Source organism: Colias philodice, chromosome 22, assembly GCF_061535455.1.
Source record: "Colias philodice isolate Cphi_HAF_F1 chromosome 22, ilColPhil1 Martin Lab GWU primary, whole genome shotgun sequence".
Taxonomy (NCBI): domain Eukaryota; kingdom Metazoa; phylum Arthropoda; class Insecta; order Lepidoptera; family Pieridae; genus Colias; species Colias philodice.
Window position 1 is genome coordinate 6,842,361 of NC_143107.1, and position 21,480 is coordinate 6,863,840.

At 32.9% G+C, this 21,480-nt stretch overlaps 2 protein-coding genes across 3 annotated transcripts in view; one reads left to right on the forward strand and one right to left on the reverse strand.

Annotated features, from left to right (window-relative positions):
* mim (missing-in-metastasis) overlaps positions 1 to 21,480 on the reverse strand; it is a 165,649-nt gene that overhangs the window by 54,714 nt on the left and 89,455 nt on the right. The gene's annotated exons all lie outside the window — the stretch shown is intronic.
* Positions 903 to 12,158, forward strand: LOC149478503 (phenoloxidase-activating enzyme-like). 2 transcript variants are annotated; one of them, XM_089709396.1, is made up of 9 exons: positions 904 to 1,048; positions 5,719 to 5,802; positions 7,786 to 7,946; positions 8,224 to 8,387; positions 8,696 to 8,853; positions 10,257 to 10,425; positions 10,784 to 10,989; positions 11,438 to 11,592; positions 11,885 to 12,158. In XM_089709396.1, the coding sequence occupies exons 1-9, from the start codon at positions 988 to 990 to the stop codon at positions 12,134 to 12,136; spliced, it is 1,410 nt and encodes a 469-aa protein (XP_089565522.1). In that variant the 5' UTR covers positions 904 to 987; the 3' UTR covers positions 12,137 to 12,158. The 2 variants fall into 2 exon arrangements, with proteins under 2 accessions (XP_089565523.1, XP_089565522.1); XM_089709397.1 differs by lacking the exon at positions 5,719 to 5,802 and having other exon boundaries at positions 903 to 1,048.

A 21,480-nucleotide genomic window follows, 5' to 3' on the forward strand; every position in this document is an offset into this window, starting at 1 on the left:
TCAGCCGTTCTCGAGTTATGCGCTTACCAACACATTTTGCGATTCATTTTTATATATAAGATAAGTACATAAATCCTTCAATATCCTATCTTATAAATTTATCTTGTAACCAGATCAACCCTGACAGAAACATGGGTTAGTATGTAGACAGTTGTAGTAGTAGAACTACACTAAAATTCACTTAACCCATTGAGCCCCAAGCGGCCCGATCGGTCCCAGACACAATAGATTATAGTCTGAGTACTACATTTCTTGGTCATCAAAATACTGAAATCAGAATATTATCAGTCATTTCAATAACAAAACCAATCACCCATACATACACACAGGCATAGGTACTTACTATACACTATTATAAAACCACTTCAGATTGCCAGGCAAAAAAAAACAAAACAATCAACACCAGTCAATATATTATATATATGTAATTGTTGTGTTGTTAGGTACATCTACCACATCCATTTGAGATGAGCAAAAGACATATTACAAACAAACATTTCATTTTATTTACAATTCAAAATCTACATTCTATTACATTATAATTACAACAATAATCATTGACAAACATATCTAACAATTAATAAAGTAAAAAAAAAACACTCAAATTCATGAAATAATTGTATTGGCCCCGATCCTTAGTTATATGAAGTTAATTAAAGCGAATAATCCTACAAAACAATTAGAAATTACTCCCACCAATTTGAATGAAAAAAAAGGAAGAATTTATCGCGATATATTCAAACTACACACTAGATTCCGCGCAGCAAAAACTTCAAATCACTCGCAAAGGCAAAACATTGAACGCATCGTTCATTAAACTTGAAAACCGGTTCATGAGGATTCCCCATCGCCATACTTCTGTGATAGTTCCAAATCACTCCGTATCACTACTATAGCTATACAATATACTCAGTATGTTCCGCGCATCCCACCAGGACGGACGTGCCGCGCGTGCTCTAGCTAAATTAATTACAAAAAAATCCGAAAATGCCGCCGCTATATATAATATCTGCGATAGTTGCAACCTATATCTGCTTGGTGCAAGGACGTAAGTTTCATATCCTGCTTACGTAATCGAGCCGGAGTGTTAGTTGTTCTTTTTTTATTGTTTAACAACATTAAGGAAAACATCGCGTTATTACAATCAATATTATCTAAATTTCTTGTGTGTGTTCTTAATTGCTGTGTTCGCGAGGATATATATTATTATATTTAATAATTAAGTGCTTGGTTTAGTTAAATTCCAAGAGTACGTTGAGAAAGATTCACTGTTATATGTGTTTTAATATTTCATAATAATATCGTGAATACTAACTAGTAAGTCCTGATAAGGTATTTGATACAATAATATCTGTGTTATTTCAATCAAATATCGATCTATTGGTATGTTAATACCAAAGAGTAAAAACTGTAACTGTTAACATAAAACCATCAAATCATCTTCCTAAATATCAAAAGATTGACCAAATGATGTCATTGCGTCTTAAATCTTGAATGCTACCAAAATCAATTAGTTAATAGCCGTATACGTTTAATTAGGTACTTTTATATCAGTGCATATAATTTAAAAAATAATATGAAACAAATTACTTAATTGAATGGATATTGTTTTAAACATCAATCGTCAATTTTAAAAATGTAGAGGAGATAACTTTTAATTTAAAATTCAACCTTATCTTAAGATCCAGACATTTTACAACTTGGAGTATGTACACACCTACTTAATTTGTATCTATGTCTATGTAAGTATTTAAAAACATCTCCAAATCTACAAATAGGTACCATATTCACTTAGACTCGAACACTTCATAAATTCATTAAAAACTTAATCAAGTACCTTCTCATTAATAAGTCGTCACAGTTTTTACTCATTTAATACGACAAATGAACTATTGCCTGTAGTAAATAGTTTTGTTTTTGTTCCAAACTATATTAAGATTATAAAACTACGTGCTATTTTTAGAATTCACTTGATTAGATTAATCAATTTAATTTATAAAATGCGATAGTCGAAACACATATTGTCATGCTTTTCAAAACGCTTATAAGGAATGATCAGTCAATATAGAAAACACAAGAAAATTGTTAACCCAAAATATATGAAAATCCACGATATGTGTAACTATAAAAATATTATTACAAGGTGAGAGGTATAAATGATATTGACATGACGTGATACGTATTATATAAAAATTATTTTTATCATATAAACATTTTTTTTTATTAAGATAGGTAGACATTTGACCTCAGTCCCACCTGATGGAAAGCGGTGACGTGGTCTATGGTGGTAAATCATGTCTACCTAGAAAATTAATTCAAAATCAATTCCCTCATTAGGTACACAAATATGATTGAGAAGACCGCTTCTAATTTCCCTGAACACAATTAAAAATTAATATGATATAACATAATTAAAACCAGAAGTAAGCTTTTAACAAATAAATCGTCCAAAATCTAGGTACATTAGATCAGTATAGACACAAACACATCAAAAAACAATACTAACTGTACCTACCTTCGCTTATCTGTGACATTTTCTATGGTTGAGAAACAAGGAAAAATAGTCAAAAACATTCTTTAGAATACCATGTCAAATAGACAGATACTATATTTTTTAGGCTGGCTATTTCATGCGTAAAAAATTGAACTCATTCAGAGCTTTTTTGTTACGAACAAAAACCAAGTTAACATTTATGTATTTAACTGTGTATATTATTCGTAACACATTTTTTTTTGAGAAGGACAACACCTAATTCATGGGAGTCGATAAATTCGAATCAAATGTTATACCTAAATAGGCATCAAAAGATGACACAGCAGTTGAAGATGATCTTAATTTTTATCTAATTATAAACTAAATTAATATAAGCTTTATTTCTTTTGAATATTTGAATATCATGAACCATTTATTTAAAACATTAAATGTGTTGTTTTTTTTTTTTTTTTGTGTGTGGTGTCTCTCAATGTTAGCCAGAAGGGCTTCTACATTTTAACGCGGACGCGGGGGTGAACTGAAGGTTCACCCTGGTAGCGACATGCACAAGGGCGTCCCCCCTTGACGGGGACCACGAACCTCGGCTTGAGCTGTCGCTTGAGTGGAGGAGGCCAGAAGGGCCCTAATCGGACGGGATTAAATGTGTTGTTAAAAATGGTTAACTGGCAGCATACTGAAATAAATTACAAGTACAAGTATACATCGAAATTTTTAGTCAATATATAAGTTCATAATTAAATAAATAAAAACCATTTTCATATAACAATTAGGGTGCACTCACACACATCAGTCACCGTCAAGTCACCGATAACTGATCGGTGACGGTTTGTGTACGTATCCACAAACACCAGTCACCGTCATGTTGTCCGTCAGTCACGTCGCCGGTTTGACTGAATCATTGAACACATACATCAGGTTAGTGAGTGATTAGACGTGTGTCACGCTAGAGAACATGTAGCAATTGACGGTAGCACGACGCTGACTGAACTGAGACGTGACGGCACCGGGTGAGTGGGGATAAAAGTATGATACATGTATGGAAAGATTATTTGACGTGCCTGACCGGGGACGTCACTGATAGATTTCGTGCCGGCGACTGTCGTGTGGGAACAGAGTCATACTAGAACTATTGATACATATTTTTTTTTAAACCTGTCCGGTGACGTGCCGTGACGGTGACTGATGTGTGTGAGTGCACCCTTAGCGTAGAGATTAACACCATTACATTTGCCGGGATGTTACTCAGTCGATTATCAATAAAAACACCCATTTTTCCTGCTAGGAATTCACGCTAGCAATCATATTTTGATACGCAGGCTAAACACGACGCTAAAGAAATATATGTACATATATCTGTATAGTATTAAGGGTGCACTCACACACATCAGTCACCGTCACGGCACGTCACCGGACAGGATTAAAAAAAAATATGTATCAATAGTTCTAGTATGACTCTGTTCCCACACGACAGTCGCCGGCACGAAATCTATCAGTGACGTCACCGGTCAGGCACGTCAAATAATCTTTCCATACATGTATCATACTTTTATCCCCACTCACCCGGTGCCGTCACGTCTCAGTTCAGTCAGCGTCGTGCTACCGTCAATAATTGCTACATGTTCTCTAGCGTGACACACGTCTAATCACTGACTAACCTGATGTATGTGTTCAATGATTCAGTCAAACCGGCGACGTGACTGACGGACAACATGACGGTGACTGGTGTTTGTGGATACGTACACAAACCGTCACCGATCAGTCATCGGTGACTTGACGGTGACTGATGTGTGTGAGTGCACCCTAAATATTACAAAGCTGAACAGTTTGTTTGCTTGAAAACGCTAATCTCCAAATCCACGAGTCCGATACAACACAGAACTCACGAACTGCTTAGCAATTTTTGATTGTCTTGATTGGCAGATAGTGATAAAAAAAACTTAAGCAATAAACCTTACTAATTAATGTTTATTGAGACAACACGAAAGATATATTTATTTTATTGGGTTTTTCTTTGCGATGACCTTTTCACAATTTAACATTGTTATCAGCAATACATGTAAAACCTAATTAGGATACATTTCTGCTAACCACAACCTAATTTAAACACTAACCATATAATTACATCAAATAATTAAGAAAATGCAAAATTTGAATAAATTAAATTATCTTGAGGATAAAATTTAATTAATGTTAAGGATAGGAGTTAATTTTCCCCTCATGATTAGCAAAGTCCTCGATAGCTTATTTCATATTTTTAATAATATTAGCTTTCCGCCCGCGCTTCGTCTGCGTTTTCAAAGAAAAACCCGCATAGTTCCCGTTCCCGTGGGATTTCTGGGATAAAACCTATCCTATGTGTTAATTCAAGTTACCCTCTACATGTGTCCTAAATTTCATTGTAATCGGTTCAGTAGCATTTACATCCACCCTCACAAACTTTCGCATTTATAATATTAGTAGGACTTGTCATTTTATCTGACAGATAAGTTAAACCTGTGGTTAAACGTAAGTATTCAGAAGTTGTAAACCTCAGCATAATTAAACAAGGAATATCATATCAAAGAGAAGAATTCAATGTCAGATGTATTAATAAATTGACATTTTATCTTGCAATTAATTACTTTAGTAATATATTTAATCCATACTAATATTATAAATGCGAAAGTAACTCTGTCTGTCTGTCTGTTACTCAATCACGCCTAAACTACTGAACCAATTTTCATGAAATTTGGTGTAGAGATATTTTGATACCCGAGAAAGGACATAGGCTACTTTTTATTGCGAAATATGTACCACGGGCGAAGCCGGGGCGGACCACTAGTTCTTTATAGGAAATGTATAATTGGGTGACGTTAACTAATTAATAGGCGAATGCTTAACTATTTTACAAATTAGAAAATCAATCAATTTAATTTATTAAATCTCAAACAACTAATAATACCTATTACACTAACCACGATATATATTTAAAGAAGTTCCTATCGCAATAAGAAGGTTTTACAAAAAGTAATTGCTATTTTTATTTTCATACCATTAATTAGTAGAATAGTTTATTTATTTATATATTAAATGATCTTATTCCAGTAAGGTCTCATCGCTAGAATTTTAAAACGGAAATCAATTTAAACACGAAGTAAATATCCAGTAATATAAGGTTAATTTAATTTACTTGACAATACAAGAAAATAGTAATTTAACAATACTTATACTATATTTGAAAACAGCCTGCAATAATCAAGAATGGAAAACGATCGCCAAGAGTTATGCCCTCTTGAAACTTCGTGAACACGAGAATTATATATTAAGAGGTATAATTAATTTATTACGAAAGCACTAAAATGCACTGAAATGGGATTATTTTGAATGTGGTTAATTCACTATTTATGCTTTAAAACAAATGGAAACGCATTGCCTATGGGTGGAGTTTACACAAATTAAAACTGCACTTTTCGTAGGTGGAGTATTCTTAGAGCTTGTTCTTGTTATTCTTAGAGTTGAACTAAGGGAAAAGCTTCTAAAATTTATATACTTAAGAATTTCCTTAAAAAATAAATTAGCCATTTTAAAATCAATAGTTAAATTAGAATATTGGTGTATTAGAGTTCATAGAATTAAGGGAAAAGCTTATAAATATAGAAATAAGAACGTAATATTGGGAGCAAGCTTATGCATAGGGTATGAAATACCTACTGCTTATCTAAATACGATCATAAAATGGATTTTATTACAAAGCACACGCACACACATAGACGCGGCATACAGAAGAAGAATACCATTCCTTTCAATTTAAATTTCATTTCACATACAATTAAATCTGTGAGATTATAGTACTAGTAGAAAATAAATTGACTCGATATATATTAAATTCGTGTGAATCGAATTCATCTATCATCATAACCATTTCCAAGATTCACGTTATGTTAATTGGCAAATAATAATCTACATCACTTAGTACGAATCAAATCCAGTTTTCCAAAACAGCTCTGACCAAGACCTTCAATATAACTTTGATTTCAACGAACTGTGTTTAAAATCTTACAAAAACTAATTGTAAAAAGTTTGGCATACAGGGTACCCCATGCAAAAACGTTGATAGGATGTTATTATAGTAAGTACGTGAGGTAACTGCGTACCTCCTTATCGTAGAATTAAATAAAAATTTAAAGTATTATAAATAATAATAATAATAAATTCTTTATTTGACAACAAAAAATATACATGTACATGCAATTATAGGATAACTTACATATAAGTAAAACATAAGCTGTAGGTACAATTAATTGCAATATTTGAACAATGTCTCCTATGCTAGGAAATGTCCTGTGTTACAGGAGACATTTATCCGTCCGTTGATACAAGATGACGACGATTATGACGACTGGGACAAACATTAACAACGTGATTATAAATATTATATTCCACTCATGCTTTAGAATAAGTTAAACGTATCGATGATATTTCTTACATAATTTTCCAGTCCAGTAAAATACATTCAACTTACTTCAAATTAAAAGCTATGACGGCAGTTTATTACGCAAAAATTGTCGTAAAATTGTCGACACCATCCGACGATTTAAGAATATAATAATCAAAACAAAATTAAAAAAGTTGAATCATTCAAACAATACAATATTTTCCTCTACAAGTTCTACTAGAGCTAATTTTTATAATTTGAGTGCGTAAATTCGTAAATAAAACAGCATATTTGCATCAAAGAATAATCCTATAGTCCAATATACGATTCCTGTTATTTAAGAAACAAACGCACATCACATCACGGGCAATTGAGAACACTATACACACATCTTTTAACTGTACAAATATAACTAAGAATTGCACCATTTGTTTGTCAAGGAAAACGGAATACGGTGTTTGGCTTGTATTACTCACGTTATATGTATTTTATTTGCAAGGAACATGTACTTTTACAGCATTGTTAAAATCAATCACTTTTTATGTTATCTACATAATATTTTCATCAGTAAAAAACAAAAAATCACCAGAAACTTAAACCATTTAGTGCCTATTTTCTTTATATTAATTCTAAGCTGTGTTTGTTCTAATATAATAATATTTGTCTTATACATTATATAAGTTATAGTTTTTGTATAATTTTTGTGCAGCCACGGCAGAAATCTAGTAACTATACATATAAATATGTAATTTTCGCGGACTGAAGCTACCCTATACTTTTTACTTTTCCGTCCATTCTCTGCGACCGCTAGCGAACAGAACGCACGTAACACTTAAAAATGTATATCATTATCTAACATTCCCAACATATATTCCAGAATCGTCTTGCACCACGCCCAGCGGCGGCAAGGGCCAATGCCAGTCTATTATCAACTGCGCACCACTACTGGCCATCGTGAAGAAAGCCAATAAACGTACACCAGAGGAAACCAAGCTGTTGAGAGAATCCGTTTGCACTTACAACAGTAATGTGCCTGAAGTATGTGTTATCTTATACCTTTTTGATATTTGTACTCAGCCAAAAAATAAAGATATTGCCGCTTATGTGCATTGTTTTGCCCTAATATTTACCAATTAAAGTATATTATCCGATCTCTATCAATGTATCTACAGAGATAGATCATGGTCCGAATTTGTATTGAATTGAATGATATATGCTTAATTTATCATACAATCTATCCGGGTACAACGCGAGTAAACCAGCAACATCAAGCTAGTCGCTTTATCCAACTAAAACACAAATTCCAACATTCCAGGTGTGCTGTCCGCAAGACGAGCCGCCCGCAGTGCCAGACCGGAGATGCTTCAGCTATGACGGCAAGAACGGCACGTGCCTCGGCCTGTATTCGTGTCCGCAGCTGAAGAATCTGCTCACGCCGCCAGTATCGAAAGAGAGTTTAACATATGTTCAAATTTCTAGGTGAGCGTGAAACAAAGTTTATGGAACATTTAATAAGCTCTTTGTACTACAAGGTGTCGCTTTTTTACTAGTTTGTACTTTGAAGACATTAATAAAACTAATCAAGTACATAGTATTGTATGTACTTTTCTTCTGCACTACAAAATTCACAAATTGTGAGTTTTAAAATCATCTACTATCAGACAAATGCAATTATATGCAAATGCCAATACCTTATTAGAAAACTCTGCCCAAATACACGTAGGCAGAGTTTCGCTTTGTACCATATTTGAGTGGGATTTTTTGTAACATGAACATTATCTTCACAGATGCGAGAGCCCAGACCAATACAGTGTTTGCTGTGGCCCTGATGACATCGTACCACCAGCCCCCAGTGCCACCAGATTCTGTACCCCCACGGCTGCACCGCCAGACCCTCGCACGGAATGCTGCGGTCTGGATAGCGGAGGGGGTAATAGGATATTCGGTACGTACTACATTGGTTTTAAAATTAAGATAGATGTACAGCTGGAAGTCAAGTGTAAAAGCGTGTTTTTACATCATAAAAACTAAGTTCATAGTGATAATAAATGATAAGTATAATGTGACAATACAATAATTGATGAAATTATTGTACAAGAATTATTGTATTGTCCAGGATTTTCCCAGTCAACCCATTTTTAATACATTTTTAATAGAATAAATTTATTATAAAATTGGGCTCATTCTATTATCACGCCGGTGAAGGTCGACTTATGTTCGGATCTTCTACCAAAAGTTTGAATTAAATCTGGCCGTTTAAATCGGGTTAAAGTCGAGTCTAAAATTTAGATTCAAGAACATACAAACATACAGGTGAAATTTATAAAAGCGTGTTCAAAATTATAAACATAGAGACATTACACCAATCAGTGACCATCATTGTAAGAACAGTCAGAATAATTAGTAAAACAATTAAGAATTTAATCTTATAATTTCTATAACAGAATATGCGGCTTTTCACTATTGTTAAAGATCCGTAACGCATCAATATCCAAACAATCCAACCGACCTTATTCAAGATTTACATATAGGTAGTTCGACAATATAGGAAGCCAATAATTACCTCGTGAAGGCAACAGAAATACTTGATAACGTCAGTAATTCAATAACATCAATAATTATCGACGTATATATGACGCGAATCAACTAAAATGTGCAATGAAATAAACCCACGATATCTCTTTTATCTCTATGTACACAATTAAATTTTCTCCACACTTGACGAACAAAAGAACGGCATAATTAATGGTTCTGAACACGATTCACTTCACCGCTTATATATTTAACTGACGTTATCGACACAACGTTAAGTTCTACTATTGATTTTATATCGTGTCATTTGTTCTCTGGAAAGTTGTGAGATTTTATTGAATTTATGAACTTGTTTATAATCTTGGTTGATCAAATACCTTACTGCTTTTCTGATTGGCCACCCAAATGTCCATTAAAAATTTACGTTATACCTATGTATAAAGTTTACTCTGTGTCTAATTGCAACGTGTTTTCAGTTTCCGTTTTATCTACTTCTCTTACATTGCATTGTCCACTTCCTATCATATCTCTATCAATCTAAACAATTTTAACCTAATTTTGGTAGCAAAGATCCCTAAGCGATATGGCCACCTGTTTAATATGTTAAGTATCTTCTTCTTTGTTGTTACATTTATACTGTATCAATAAAGTGTAACTTCATTGTATTTTTTTTTTCTATTTATGAGGATACAAAACACTAAACAGCCGTCGACGAATAGCCTGAACAGGCCCTAATCAGGCAGCATGACTTTAAAAATATTAGAATCAAACAACCTTAATCTTATTCCACATTAAACTACGTATTTCTCTTTCTAGGTGGCAACGTAACCGCGATAGACCAGTACCCCTGGCTAACCCTGATCGAGTACCGTGGCATCAGGGACAATAGGATCAAACTGCTCTGTGGAGGCGCCCTCATCAGTGGCCGGTATGTCCTCACAGCTGGACACTGCGTGGCTGGACCCGTACTCACTATTGGTACACCGTAAGTGCTTTACTAGCTTTATATATTTGAAGTGGCTTTTAGAATATAACTATAAGAAACTTTTAACATTGAGCTATTATTACTACGTATAGACTATAGAGGAGACACGACGAACAATATCTGTGCGCCAAGATCGGCGGCGCGGGATGGCTAGTGAGTCATAGATTAAGCGATGTCATCGACTCACCGCCATAGAGGCGAAACTTTGTAAATATTCTGCCTTACTTATTACTTATCAATAAGTAAGGCAGAATATTTACAAAGTTTCGCCATTTTATTACTTATCAATTATGAACAATCAACTGAATGAAATTCCTTCATACATTTTTCACTCAGATATTTATCCTACTATTTCCAGGATCAACGTGCGTCTCGGCGAGTACGACGTCTCCCACGCAGGACCAGATTGCACTGAAGTGGAAGGGGGTGGTACAGACTGCGACGATGGAGACATCAGCATACCCATTGAGGCTACCATCCCGCATAGGAATTACGACCCTAATGCTAATCTGCGGAGGAACGATATTGCCTTGATACGATTGAAGACTATGGCGCCGTATACTGGTAACTTTTAGATGGGAATGTTATAATTTGGAAAATATTACTTTTGGAAAACACAATAACTTATCTATCGTCACTAGTGAGTGCATTGCCGCTATATTTTTCTAAAAACAAATAAGCAGTACATAATTAAATGTTAAAAAAAACTTTTTTCTTTCAATATTAAAAACTTGTTGTAAATTCGTGATAATTCATTTCTATGATAAATTCTACCAGAATTTCCAGTCCTTGTGAATATTTGTTTGATTTAAACATCATATACCGTTTACAAATCGAAAAATTTACTCCTTTTCTATTTTAGCTGTCACCATATCCTGAAATGTGAGTTGTATAACCTAAAACATCGCAGTTCTGTCACATTATAAAACGTGATTATTATTATGATCCCTATCCACAACATTTCTTCATAATACCTCAACTTCAACCAATATCAAAACATAACCTATTACAGACTTCATCCGCCCTATCTGCTTGCCAAAAATGGACATAACCGTCAACCCACCACCCAAACTAATGCTCGAAGTGGCTGGCTGGGGAGCTGTCAGCGACACACAGAGCTTCAGCAACATAAAGCTGCATGTGGACCTACCATTGGCTACTAAAGCGGTGAGTCAATATTGGTTCTATATGGGTTGATTTATACATTATAAATGCCAGTAGCGAACACAAATTTGCAGGAATCTATACATTGATATGTGTAGAAAAAGGAAAGAATGGAAAAATAATGTGAGTGTGTCAGAAATAATTGGCATGATTATCATTCAGAAACATGATAATGTTGAAACTGGACTGATTTTGTGCATCACCTTTAAGTTTTGCTGCTATTCCTGTTCTTGGTTTTTCCTCGAACGTTTCCACGAACCATTTCTCAACCTCAACAAATACCCTTTCTTTCCAGCAATGTGAGCCGTACTACAAACAGCGCGAAGTACCCTTATGGGGCGGTCAGCTCTGCGCCGGCGGCGAGAAAGGCAAGGACTCTTGCAAGGGCGACTCCGGAGGGCCTCTCATGAACGAGAACGGTCGACTCTGGGAAGTTGTAGGTGTCGTCAGTTTTGGCCCAACGCCATGTGGCATGGAACACATCCCGGGGGTTTATACTAAAGTCTATGATTACTTACCGTGGATTCGCAGTCAGATGAAACCGTGATAATGTACTAGGGAATTCAACTGAGATTAGGATCGCTACGCACAGTATTTTTTTGACCCTTCTTTTGCGACAGCCTAATTTTATTGAATGAATGTATGGATATATACATGACAAACGCAAGAGTAAAACTCCCATGAAGCTCACTATCATACTTTTCGAAAAAATTCAATCTGAATAAAAAGTACCGGTATTTTATATAATTCAATTTTAATTTTTTATTAATTTTTCTACCATTATAACACATTTTTTTGCATTGCGAGCGTCAAGGCTAGCCATAGGGCCAATTTTCGATCCATTCGGGGAAGAGCTGTGACTTCGCAATTTCGAGATAATCGCATAAATAACAAAATTTCATTTCTTTTTTTGTGACTGAACTTTTAAGAATAGGCAAATTATTTTTACTTCAAAACATAGTTATATGTATGGACTACTTCCACAAAAAAAACCGATCGCGAAAAGAGCGGGATTCGCGAGATATTAATTTCTGAAAAAGTACCGGTTCTTTAACGAATTTTTTGTATAAAATCCACAATATAAATTGAACTTATATAGAGTTGCGTTTCTCAGATGACGGAATACTACAGAAAATTTGATGAGACATATTGTTAGTAAATTGAAGTGTCTATAACAAAATATAAAAAATAAAAAAGTTATAAAAAAAATTGAGTTAAAATTAAACAAAATTTCTTTATGCAGTAAAATTACATCATTTACAAATTAATCTTAATTATTTTTTTATTGATGTTATTTAGCGTTTATCGCGACATAAGGTGTTATAATAAAAATGTTTTTGCTTTAAAAGACTTTCAATAAATTCTCTATTTGTTTGGTCGGATGACATTTAATTAGATAAATAAAAATAAATAGTTCAAATTTTTTTTATTCAACTCATCCATCAATTGAAATTGCTTTCTCTAGGCACTAGATATCAAGATTACGACTATTTATTTCAACTTATTAGTTGACATTATCGGGGTGTGTGGAGTTTTCGCAATCCAGACTAGAGGGCGCTTTTGCGCGCTGAATCGCGCTATTGAAATGTTTTGTTAGTTACATATAAGATGTAAGCTGATTTCCATGAGTTGGGTTAATTGGTTTGGAGAAATAAGTAAAAAAAAGTAAAGTTGGTAGTTTGAAAAGTAAGGTTGGTTGAATTAGCGTTTTATCCGCTTTAAACGAAAAATCGGTTGGTTTTATCGGTCCAACCGTTTCAGTTGGTTGGTTGTGGGTCAAAACCCTAATTAAATCTTCTATTTCGTTTTGTAAAGCCATTTATTGGTTGTTGATTTTTGACTTTTCTTTTTTACTTTGTTTTTTAATTTCTTTAATCCAATTATTTTATTTGATTAAATACTTTCACTGCCATTCATACAGTTTTGTATACGTAAAGGCTATGGATAACGCTGTAGCTGGAACCTCTTATCCTTCGGAGGTGGCCTCATACAGGCTAGATGTAGAAACAGGCTGCCATACACTAACTCGATATGATATATACATATATCTGGATCAAGAGAGTAAAAAACTCCATGGTCGCTATGGAAAACCGTTTGACTTATCCAAATCGGAAAGGAATATTTTTGTAAAATCGATTTTTGCAACTATATTAAATACACCCCTTTCAGAACCACAGGAGAAAAATTTTAACATTGCTATAAACCGTTTTATCAACAAAGTTGAGAAAAGATATAACGATAGCAACAGAATTTTGTCACAATTTCGAAAAAAAAATAACGCTTGGTTGAATAAGCCTTTTATAAATGATCTTCCTCAAGATGTCATTTCGAAACCTTCTGAGGTTGTGAATGTACCACCTGCCGTCTTGGATGTATCGCCTATGGTTTTGGACGTGCCATCTGAGGTAGCCGATGAACACCCAATAGTTCCCGATCCTCATCGCTTGGTCTTGCGTGAAATTGCCTGTTGTAATAAAGATGAAGAATATGCAAAACTTCATAAACGAACGCAACTTAGAAAACAAAAATCACTAGAATTATTGATTCAGAATGAACCATCAGCAAAACTGATTTCATCATTTACTAAAGTCATTAAATCTCATGACAACAAAAAACTAAGCAAAAAAAGTGCCCATGACTTAGAAGCTGTGATAAAGATATGTTTGGAGTCTGCAAATAAATCAACTGAAGTGTTGGCAAAAATAAATCAGTACAGTAATCCATACTCTCCAGAAGAAGCGCTTGGTATACTTATTGACCGAAAATATAGTGTCGAAACATATAAATTTTTACAACAAGATTTAAATAAAAGAGGTTTTAAAGCTTTTCCACCGTACAGACTTGTAGCAAAAGCAAAACTGGAGTGTTACCCAGAGGATGGAGTCTTGGCAAATGAAGTTGAAGCTTCTGTTTCGCTACAAGGTCTGCTTGCACACACATTTAAAAGAATTGTAAGTCTCTGTGATGATGTCATTAATGCGTATTGCGAACGAATGGATTTGGACGAATTGTCTTGTAAATTTGAAGGCTCTTGGGGCTTTGACGGCAGCACAGGCCAATCATTATATAAGCAGAAGGCACCCCAAGATCCTTTGTATGATGAAAATACTATATTTGCCACAACCTTCGTACCATTAAAGGTCATGGAAACGTGCAGCAGTCAAATTCTCTGGGTAAATCCAACACCTCAATCATATCGCTCTTGCAGGCCTCTACATATTCAATATAGAAAAGAGTCAAAGTCTCTTATTCTCAGAGAAAAACAGTACGTTGAACAACAATTAAAAAATTTGTCCCCTATCGCAGCAGCCACATCAAAAGGCTTCATAGTAAAAACTATTTGTAATCTTACATTAAGTATAATAGATGGCAAGGTGTACAATATCATCAACAATACCTTTTCTCAACTAAGGTGTCCAATTTGCGGGTTGACAGCAACTAAATTCAATGACCTGGATTTGGCGTTCTCTACACAAATTAATAAAGAAGCTATAAAAAATGGTCTGAGCCCTCTTCATGCATTTATAAGATTTCTAGAGTTCTTACTCCACTTGGGATACAAAAATGACCCCCGAGTAAGACAGTGGCGAGTCTCAAAGTTGTCACCTGCGGGCATAATTACTGAAGACCGAAAAAAAACAATTCAGGCGCAAATACGGGATCGTCTGGGTATACTAGTAGATGTTGTACGTCCGAACTCTGGAACAACTAATGACGGAAATACTGCTCGAAGAGTTTTCGCTAATGAGGAAAGTCGCGGCATATTTGCAGACATATTAGGAATAAGTAGATGGCTTGTAGATGACATACACGTAATTTTAGTGGCAATTAACTGCGGTCTACCGGTAGACTCAACGAAGTTCGGAATTTTTTGCAGAAATTTAGCCAAAAAATATGTAGCTAATTACAACTGGCACCCCATGACGACGACAATGCACAAAATCCTTATTCACGGCCAAGAAATTATAGAAAACTCGGTACTGCCCGTAGGTGTTTTATCCGAACAAGCTGGAGAGTCCAGAAATAAATATTGGCGATATGACCGCGAACATCACAGCCGAAAAGACGACAGAAAACACACAATGGAAGACTTATTTCATAGGGCATTGGAATCGTCCGATCCAGTTATATCGAATACACGTTTGAGTATGCGCCAAAACAGTATGAAAAAATTGCCTTTGCCCTCTGCTGTTATCGAAATGTTGAAACCATTTCAATTTAATGAAGAAGAAGATGAACACAACGAAGAAGAATCATATTGTACTGAAATTGAAGACAGTTCACTCATTCTAACAAATGAAAATGACGTATTTTTAGTTTAGACATTTTCACATTTCATTTCACTCCCTTAGCTACATATTTTTTCCTGCCAAATCCAAGGTCAAGTTTATTTTAATAATTTTACAAACAAGGAAACTTACAAATTTATGTAATCCTCTTCATAGTATAAGTATATAAATAAAGAAAAGAAATAGTAATTGGGGTACCTACTTACCTTTATATGAAAGTATGAAATAAAAATATTGATAAAGTGTGATTTAGGATTTTATACAAAAAAATCGTTAAAGAACCGGTACTTTTTCAGAAATTAATATCTCGCGAATCCCGCTCTTTTCGCGATCGGTTTTTTTTGTGGAAGTAGTCCATACATATAACTATGTTTTGAAGTAAAAATAATTTGCCTATTCTTAAAAGTTCAGTCACAAAAAAAGAAATGAAATTTTGTTATTTATGCGATTATCTCGAAATTGCGAAGTCACAGCTCTTCCCCGAATGGATCGAAAATTGGCCCTATGGCTAGCCTTGACGCTCGCAATGCAAAAAAATGTGTTATAATGGTAGAAAAATTAATAAAAAATTAAAATTGAATTATATAAAATACCGGTACTTTTTATTCAGATTGAATTTTTTCGAAAAGTATGATAGTGAGCTTCATGGGAGTTTTACTCTTGCGTTTGTCATGTATATATCCATACATTCATTCAATAAAATTAGGCTGTCGCAAAAGAAGGGTCAAAAAAATACTGTGCTACGTTGCTACGTTGTGACGTTTTCGCTGTTAATTAATGCCTAAGTAATAATTGGTTTCAAATATCGTTGTTTAATTTGATGCAAGATTTGTAAAAGGATCTTATTTTTAAAAAGACATTTGACACACAAACGTTACGTGTCTTTGTATTGAGTAAATTAATTGTGTGTAATTAATTAAGTGTTTGCGTGTATGTGAAATTAGATATTAGATTTATGTTTAAATGTAATACTACATTAGTAGTATAGAAGAACAGATTTTAATTTTTAATAAAACGTCTCTGGACGTTTTATAATTATAATAATTATCATGGAGTAGTGATATTTGACAAAATATATTGCGGCTTCTCTCGCCTGTTTCCTTTTATTTCATGTCATTTACATAGGTGCTTTTATCAAATTAAGTATGTATTTTTATCGGAGAAATTTAATACTTGTTTTCATAGAAGAGGTACAAAACATTATGTATATTAATATAATATCACGTACAAATAAAATAGTTTTTATCAATTTCTTTCAACTCTAATAAAACTAAATATTATGTTTATATTTAAAATTTCATTTCATTACACCCGAATAAGAATGAAAACTTTAACATAGAACATGTTATAAAGCTTTATTGTTTAATTTTTGCCGATGTTTAAGTTGAGCAGTTATAAAAATTAAATGTACAGTTATATGTTATATGTTACGGTGCATTTACATTAAACGAGCGAATGCTCATTCTGCTCCCACCATGTTAAATTATTTTAGTGTAAACAGGCGTAGAGCATTCGTTGTTCTTAGTGCGTTCTAAAAGATTCTATGCAATGTTCTAATACTGGACAACACTGAATACGAGTTTTTGTTTACGCTAAAAGATCACGAAAGAATGCACTTGCTCTAACTCTATATTCGTTTAATGTTAATGCACCGTTAAACTTATTTTATGTTAAGGAATATAATCTGCAACTCGCAAAAAGGGACAATTGACCAGTCTCATTCAAAGGCCATAAGAAGCCAATTGTTTGTGTAAAAATATATTTTTGATAATTTTATTATATTTTGATGCTAACCGTGCTTCGTGCCTTTTGTACTACACAAAGACCATCGGACTGCTAAAATTAACGACTTCTTATATATTCCTTTAAAACATAATATTATGTTTATCAACTTTAAGAATTTATCAAAATTTACTAGGTAATAATAATATTGTACAATGTACATGTTACATTACCATTTACCATGTGCAAATAAAATAAATGTTATGTACCATGTTCACTTATTTTTTATTAATAAATAAATATATTTAATTCATTATATGCTCAATTATTCTGAATCTTTCATACTAAAAAAATGCATAGATTAACTAAATTAGGCAGAAAATTAATTTAATTATAACAACAATTTAATGTAATTTATCTTCTATTATTTGATATTAATTTTGAGATTATGAGATGTTCAATTGTATTTTTGTGATTGTTAATTTGTTAGAATTAAGTTTCTCCATATTTATACAAAATAAATAAATACAAATAACAGTAAATTGTGTTATTTACAAAACAACAGATTTACTAAACTACGTTTAAGAACACATTTAAGATGGTTTCTTATAGTTGGAATATAAACAAATATAATACACATCCGTCTTGAATATAAACAAATAATTATCCGTCTATAATCAGAATCTCATATCATTAAATTGAAACCCATTATTGACTTTATTTTTAAAGAAGTCATGCTGACTTCTTATTTACCGCTCTTTAAATGTGCACGTCACATTTTCATACATTATTATTTATTATTCAATTTTAACAAACAGATAAGCTAAACAGAACTTATCTAGAAGTTGTGAAACTATCTATAACATCGGGATAAATAATGCATGAATAAATCGCGTTTAAAATCCTCTAAGACTTTAATTTCTAAATAATTAAACAATTTGTATAATTTTATTGCTATCACTAACCACAAAGCTTATAATAAACTATTGTGGTCACGCATTTTCATTGTAAATTCTAGTTTATATTTGATTTTTTGTACATAGTATACTCTAGTTGTGTCCCGCGGTTTTACCCGCATAGTTCTGCTTCTATTCTTCTATTCTGCACTATAAACAGACGAGCCATTTGATATAAGTTACGCACAAACATATATTACCTACGTAAATGTACATTACGTATTTTCCTGTAACATACCGATAATATATTATATGAATATTATAGAATTTACATTATTTTTCCTTCGAACGTCATCATATAACATCGCAAACATTTGTAGGGAAAAATATCTTATCTAGCTGTGCCTCGCGGTTTCATCCGCATTTATTTGAGGCAAATACTATTAGAAGGCAAATTAAAATTTATGCAACGAATGCAACGGTAGCTGTCAGAGATAATTTTTTTTTCTTTTATGCAAAATTTTTCAATGCCTATAGTTTACATATAAGCCTTTTTTCGACTATCGTCACACAAAATATAATTCTAACCAATAATTCCTGAGATTAGCGCTTTCAACCAAACACACAAACAGACTCTTCAGCTATAATATTATGTAAGTACCTACAGACAATGACACAAGCTTGCAAAAATGACCAAGCACGGGACTGCACCTTAATTATTATGATTAACATTTAACCGGGTTTTAAAGAAAAATAACACGTCAAGTTTTTCATCGAATAGGTTTTACAACAAAGAAAACAACCATTTATGAATCAACCCCTTGAACTATTAAACAAAATGTTCAAATCATGCTCAAGCGAACTCAAACTCAAACAAACATTTATTTATTCAATTAGACTTCTTCTAGAAGCACCTTTGGATTGGCATAACATAATTAGTAGAGTAAGTAGTCAATCTTAATATTTTTAAGTCAATATTAGCGCTATTGTTTAGTAGTTATTATACATACATACATATTTGAAATAATTTGTAGGCAGGTAAATAACATTAAGGAAATAAACAGTAATTTGTCGCGTTAGCCTTTTATGAAACATATATATATATCTATCTGTTTCCATAAATGGTATTAAAATGTAAAATATATGATATTTACTTGTGGTTAACCACTTCATTATATGTGGCTTTTAAGTAAAAATTTTTAATATGCAAGGGACTTTTTGGATGATAAATGTAGACTGGGGTAGAAGCCTTTGAAAATAATGAAAAGATAAAAAAAATCGCAGTCGGATGAAACCCATTAGAAAAGGAGGGGAATATGATAAAAATGTAAGGAAAAATAAATTACGGTCAATCCGAGTTCGGGAAGCGGGAGGGGGGAGCTTTTAAGAGAAAAAAATGGTTTCTCTCGATTTCCGACAAAACTACAAGTCCTATAGAAAAAAGTTCAATGGCAAAGTTGTAGGTAATTAAAAGTTCTACAACTTTTGTATTCACAATTTTTTCACATAACCTAAAAATTTAGGTGAAAAATTCCAAAAACCACGTTTTTGGTCTTTTATTTCTATCTACTTCAAAATTTATTTTTTTTCTACGAAATTTGGTGGAAACTTACTTTATTATGTCCCAAATACACTGTAATTTATTTGGTTGAAAATATTTATTTTTTCGCCTTATTTTGAATTAATACCAAAAAAACAACCTAATTTTCAATCGAAAAGTCACCCGTCAAAATATCAGCTTTTTTCAAAAACTTGGGGTGCCTTTTATTCATTGAAATCTCTACTTTCATATTGTGTAAAAAAAAATAAACACCACCATAGTAAATGTTCTCAGGAAATGCATACAAACAGTGTGATAATGAGCTTTTACTAAATCAGGCACACTTCTTGAACTCTATATCTTCTCTTGTATCGGCTTTTCGGTAATATTTCAAAAGAAAAATAATTATCTGTTCTAAGTTTAATATTTTACAGCATATTCAAAAGCAAAATGATGTCGATAAAAACATTTCAGGTAGTTCGAGAAGTGTGCCTGATTTAGTAAAAGCTAATTTTCAGACTGTTTGTATGCATTTCCTGAGAACATTTACTATGGTGGTGTTTATTTTTTTTTAAACCATATGAAAGTAGAGATTTCAATGAATAAAAGGCACCCCAAGTTTTTGAAAAAAGCTGATATTTTGACGGGTGACTTTTCGATTGAAAATTAGGTTGTTTTTTTGATATTAATTCAAAATAAGGCGAAAAAATAAATATTTTCAATCAAATAAATTACAGTGTATTTGGGACATAATAAAGTAAGTTTCCACCAAATTTCGTAGAAAAAAAATAAATTTTGAAGTAGATAGAAATAAAAGACCAAAATCTTGGTTTTTTGAATTTTTCACCTAAATTTTTAGGTAATGTGAAAAAATTGTGAATACAAAAGTTGTAGAACTTTTAATTACCTACAACTTTGCCATTGAACTTTTTTCTATAGGACTTGTAGTTTTGTCGGAAATCGAGAGAAACCATTTTTTTCTCTTAAAAGCTCCCCCCTCCCGCTTCCCGAACTCGAATTGACCGTAATTTATTTTTCCTTACATTTTTATCATATTCCCCTCCTTTTCTAATGGGTTTCATCCGACTGCGATTTTTTTTTGTTTCAAAAATTATCTACTCTAGTATAATGTAAATATTGACATGTATAATAATTAATAGATACTTATACTAAACTATAATAATTAATGTTTATATAATATATTTTTTTTTCCTGATTATGCGGAGCTGTAAAACTATGTTTGCATGCCAGTGTAACTGGCGAATGTGCTGTACTTTTCTTATTGTAATAACTTGTAAACCACATTTGAATTTAAAAGTATAGACATTATGTATCAATTTCATATCTATTACCATACGAACATACAAAAATTAAAATCTTTCCTCCTTACAATTAGAGTAAATCAGTCTGTCTGTCAACCTACTGTGACAAAGACGTTCTTACC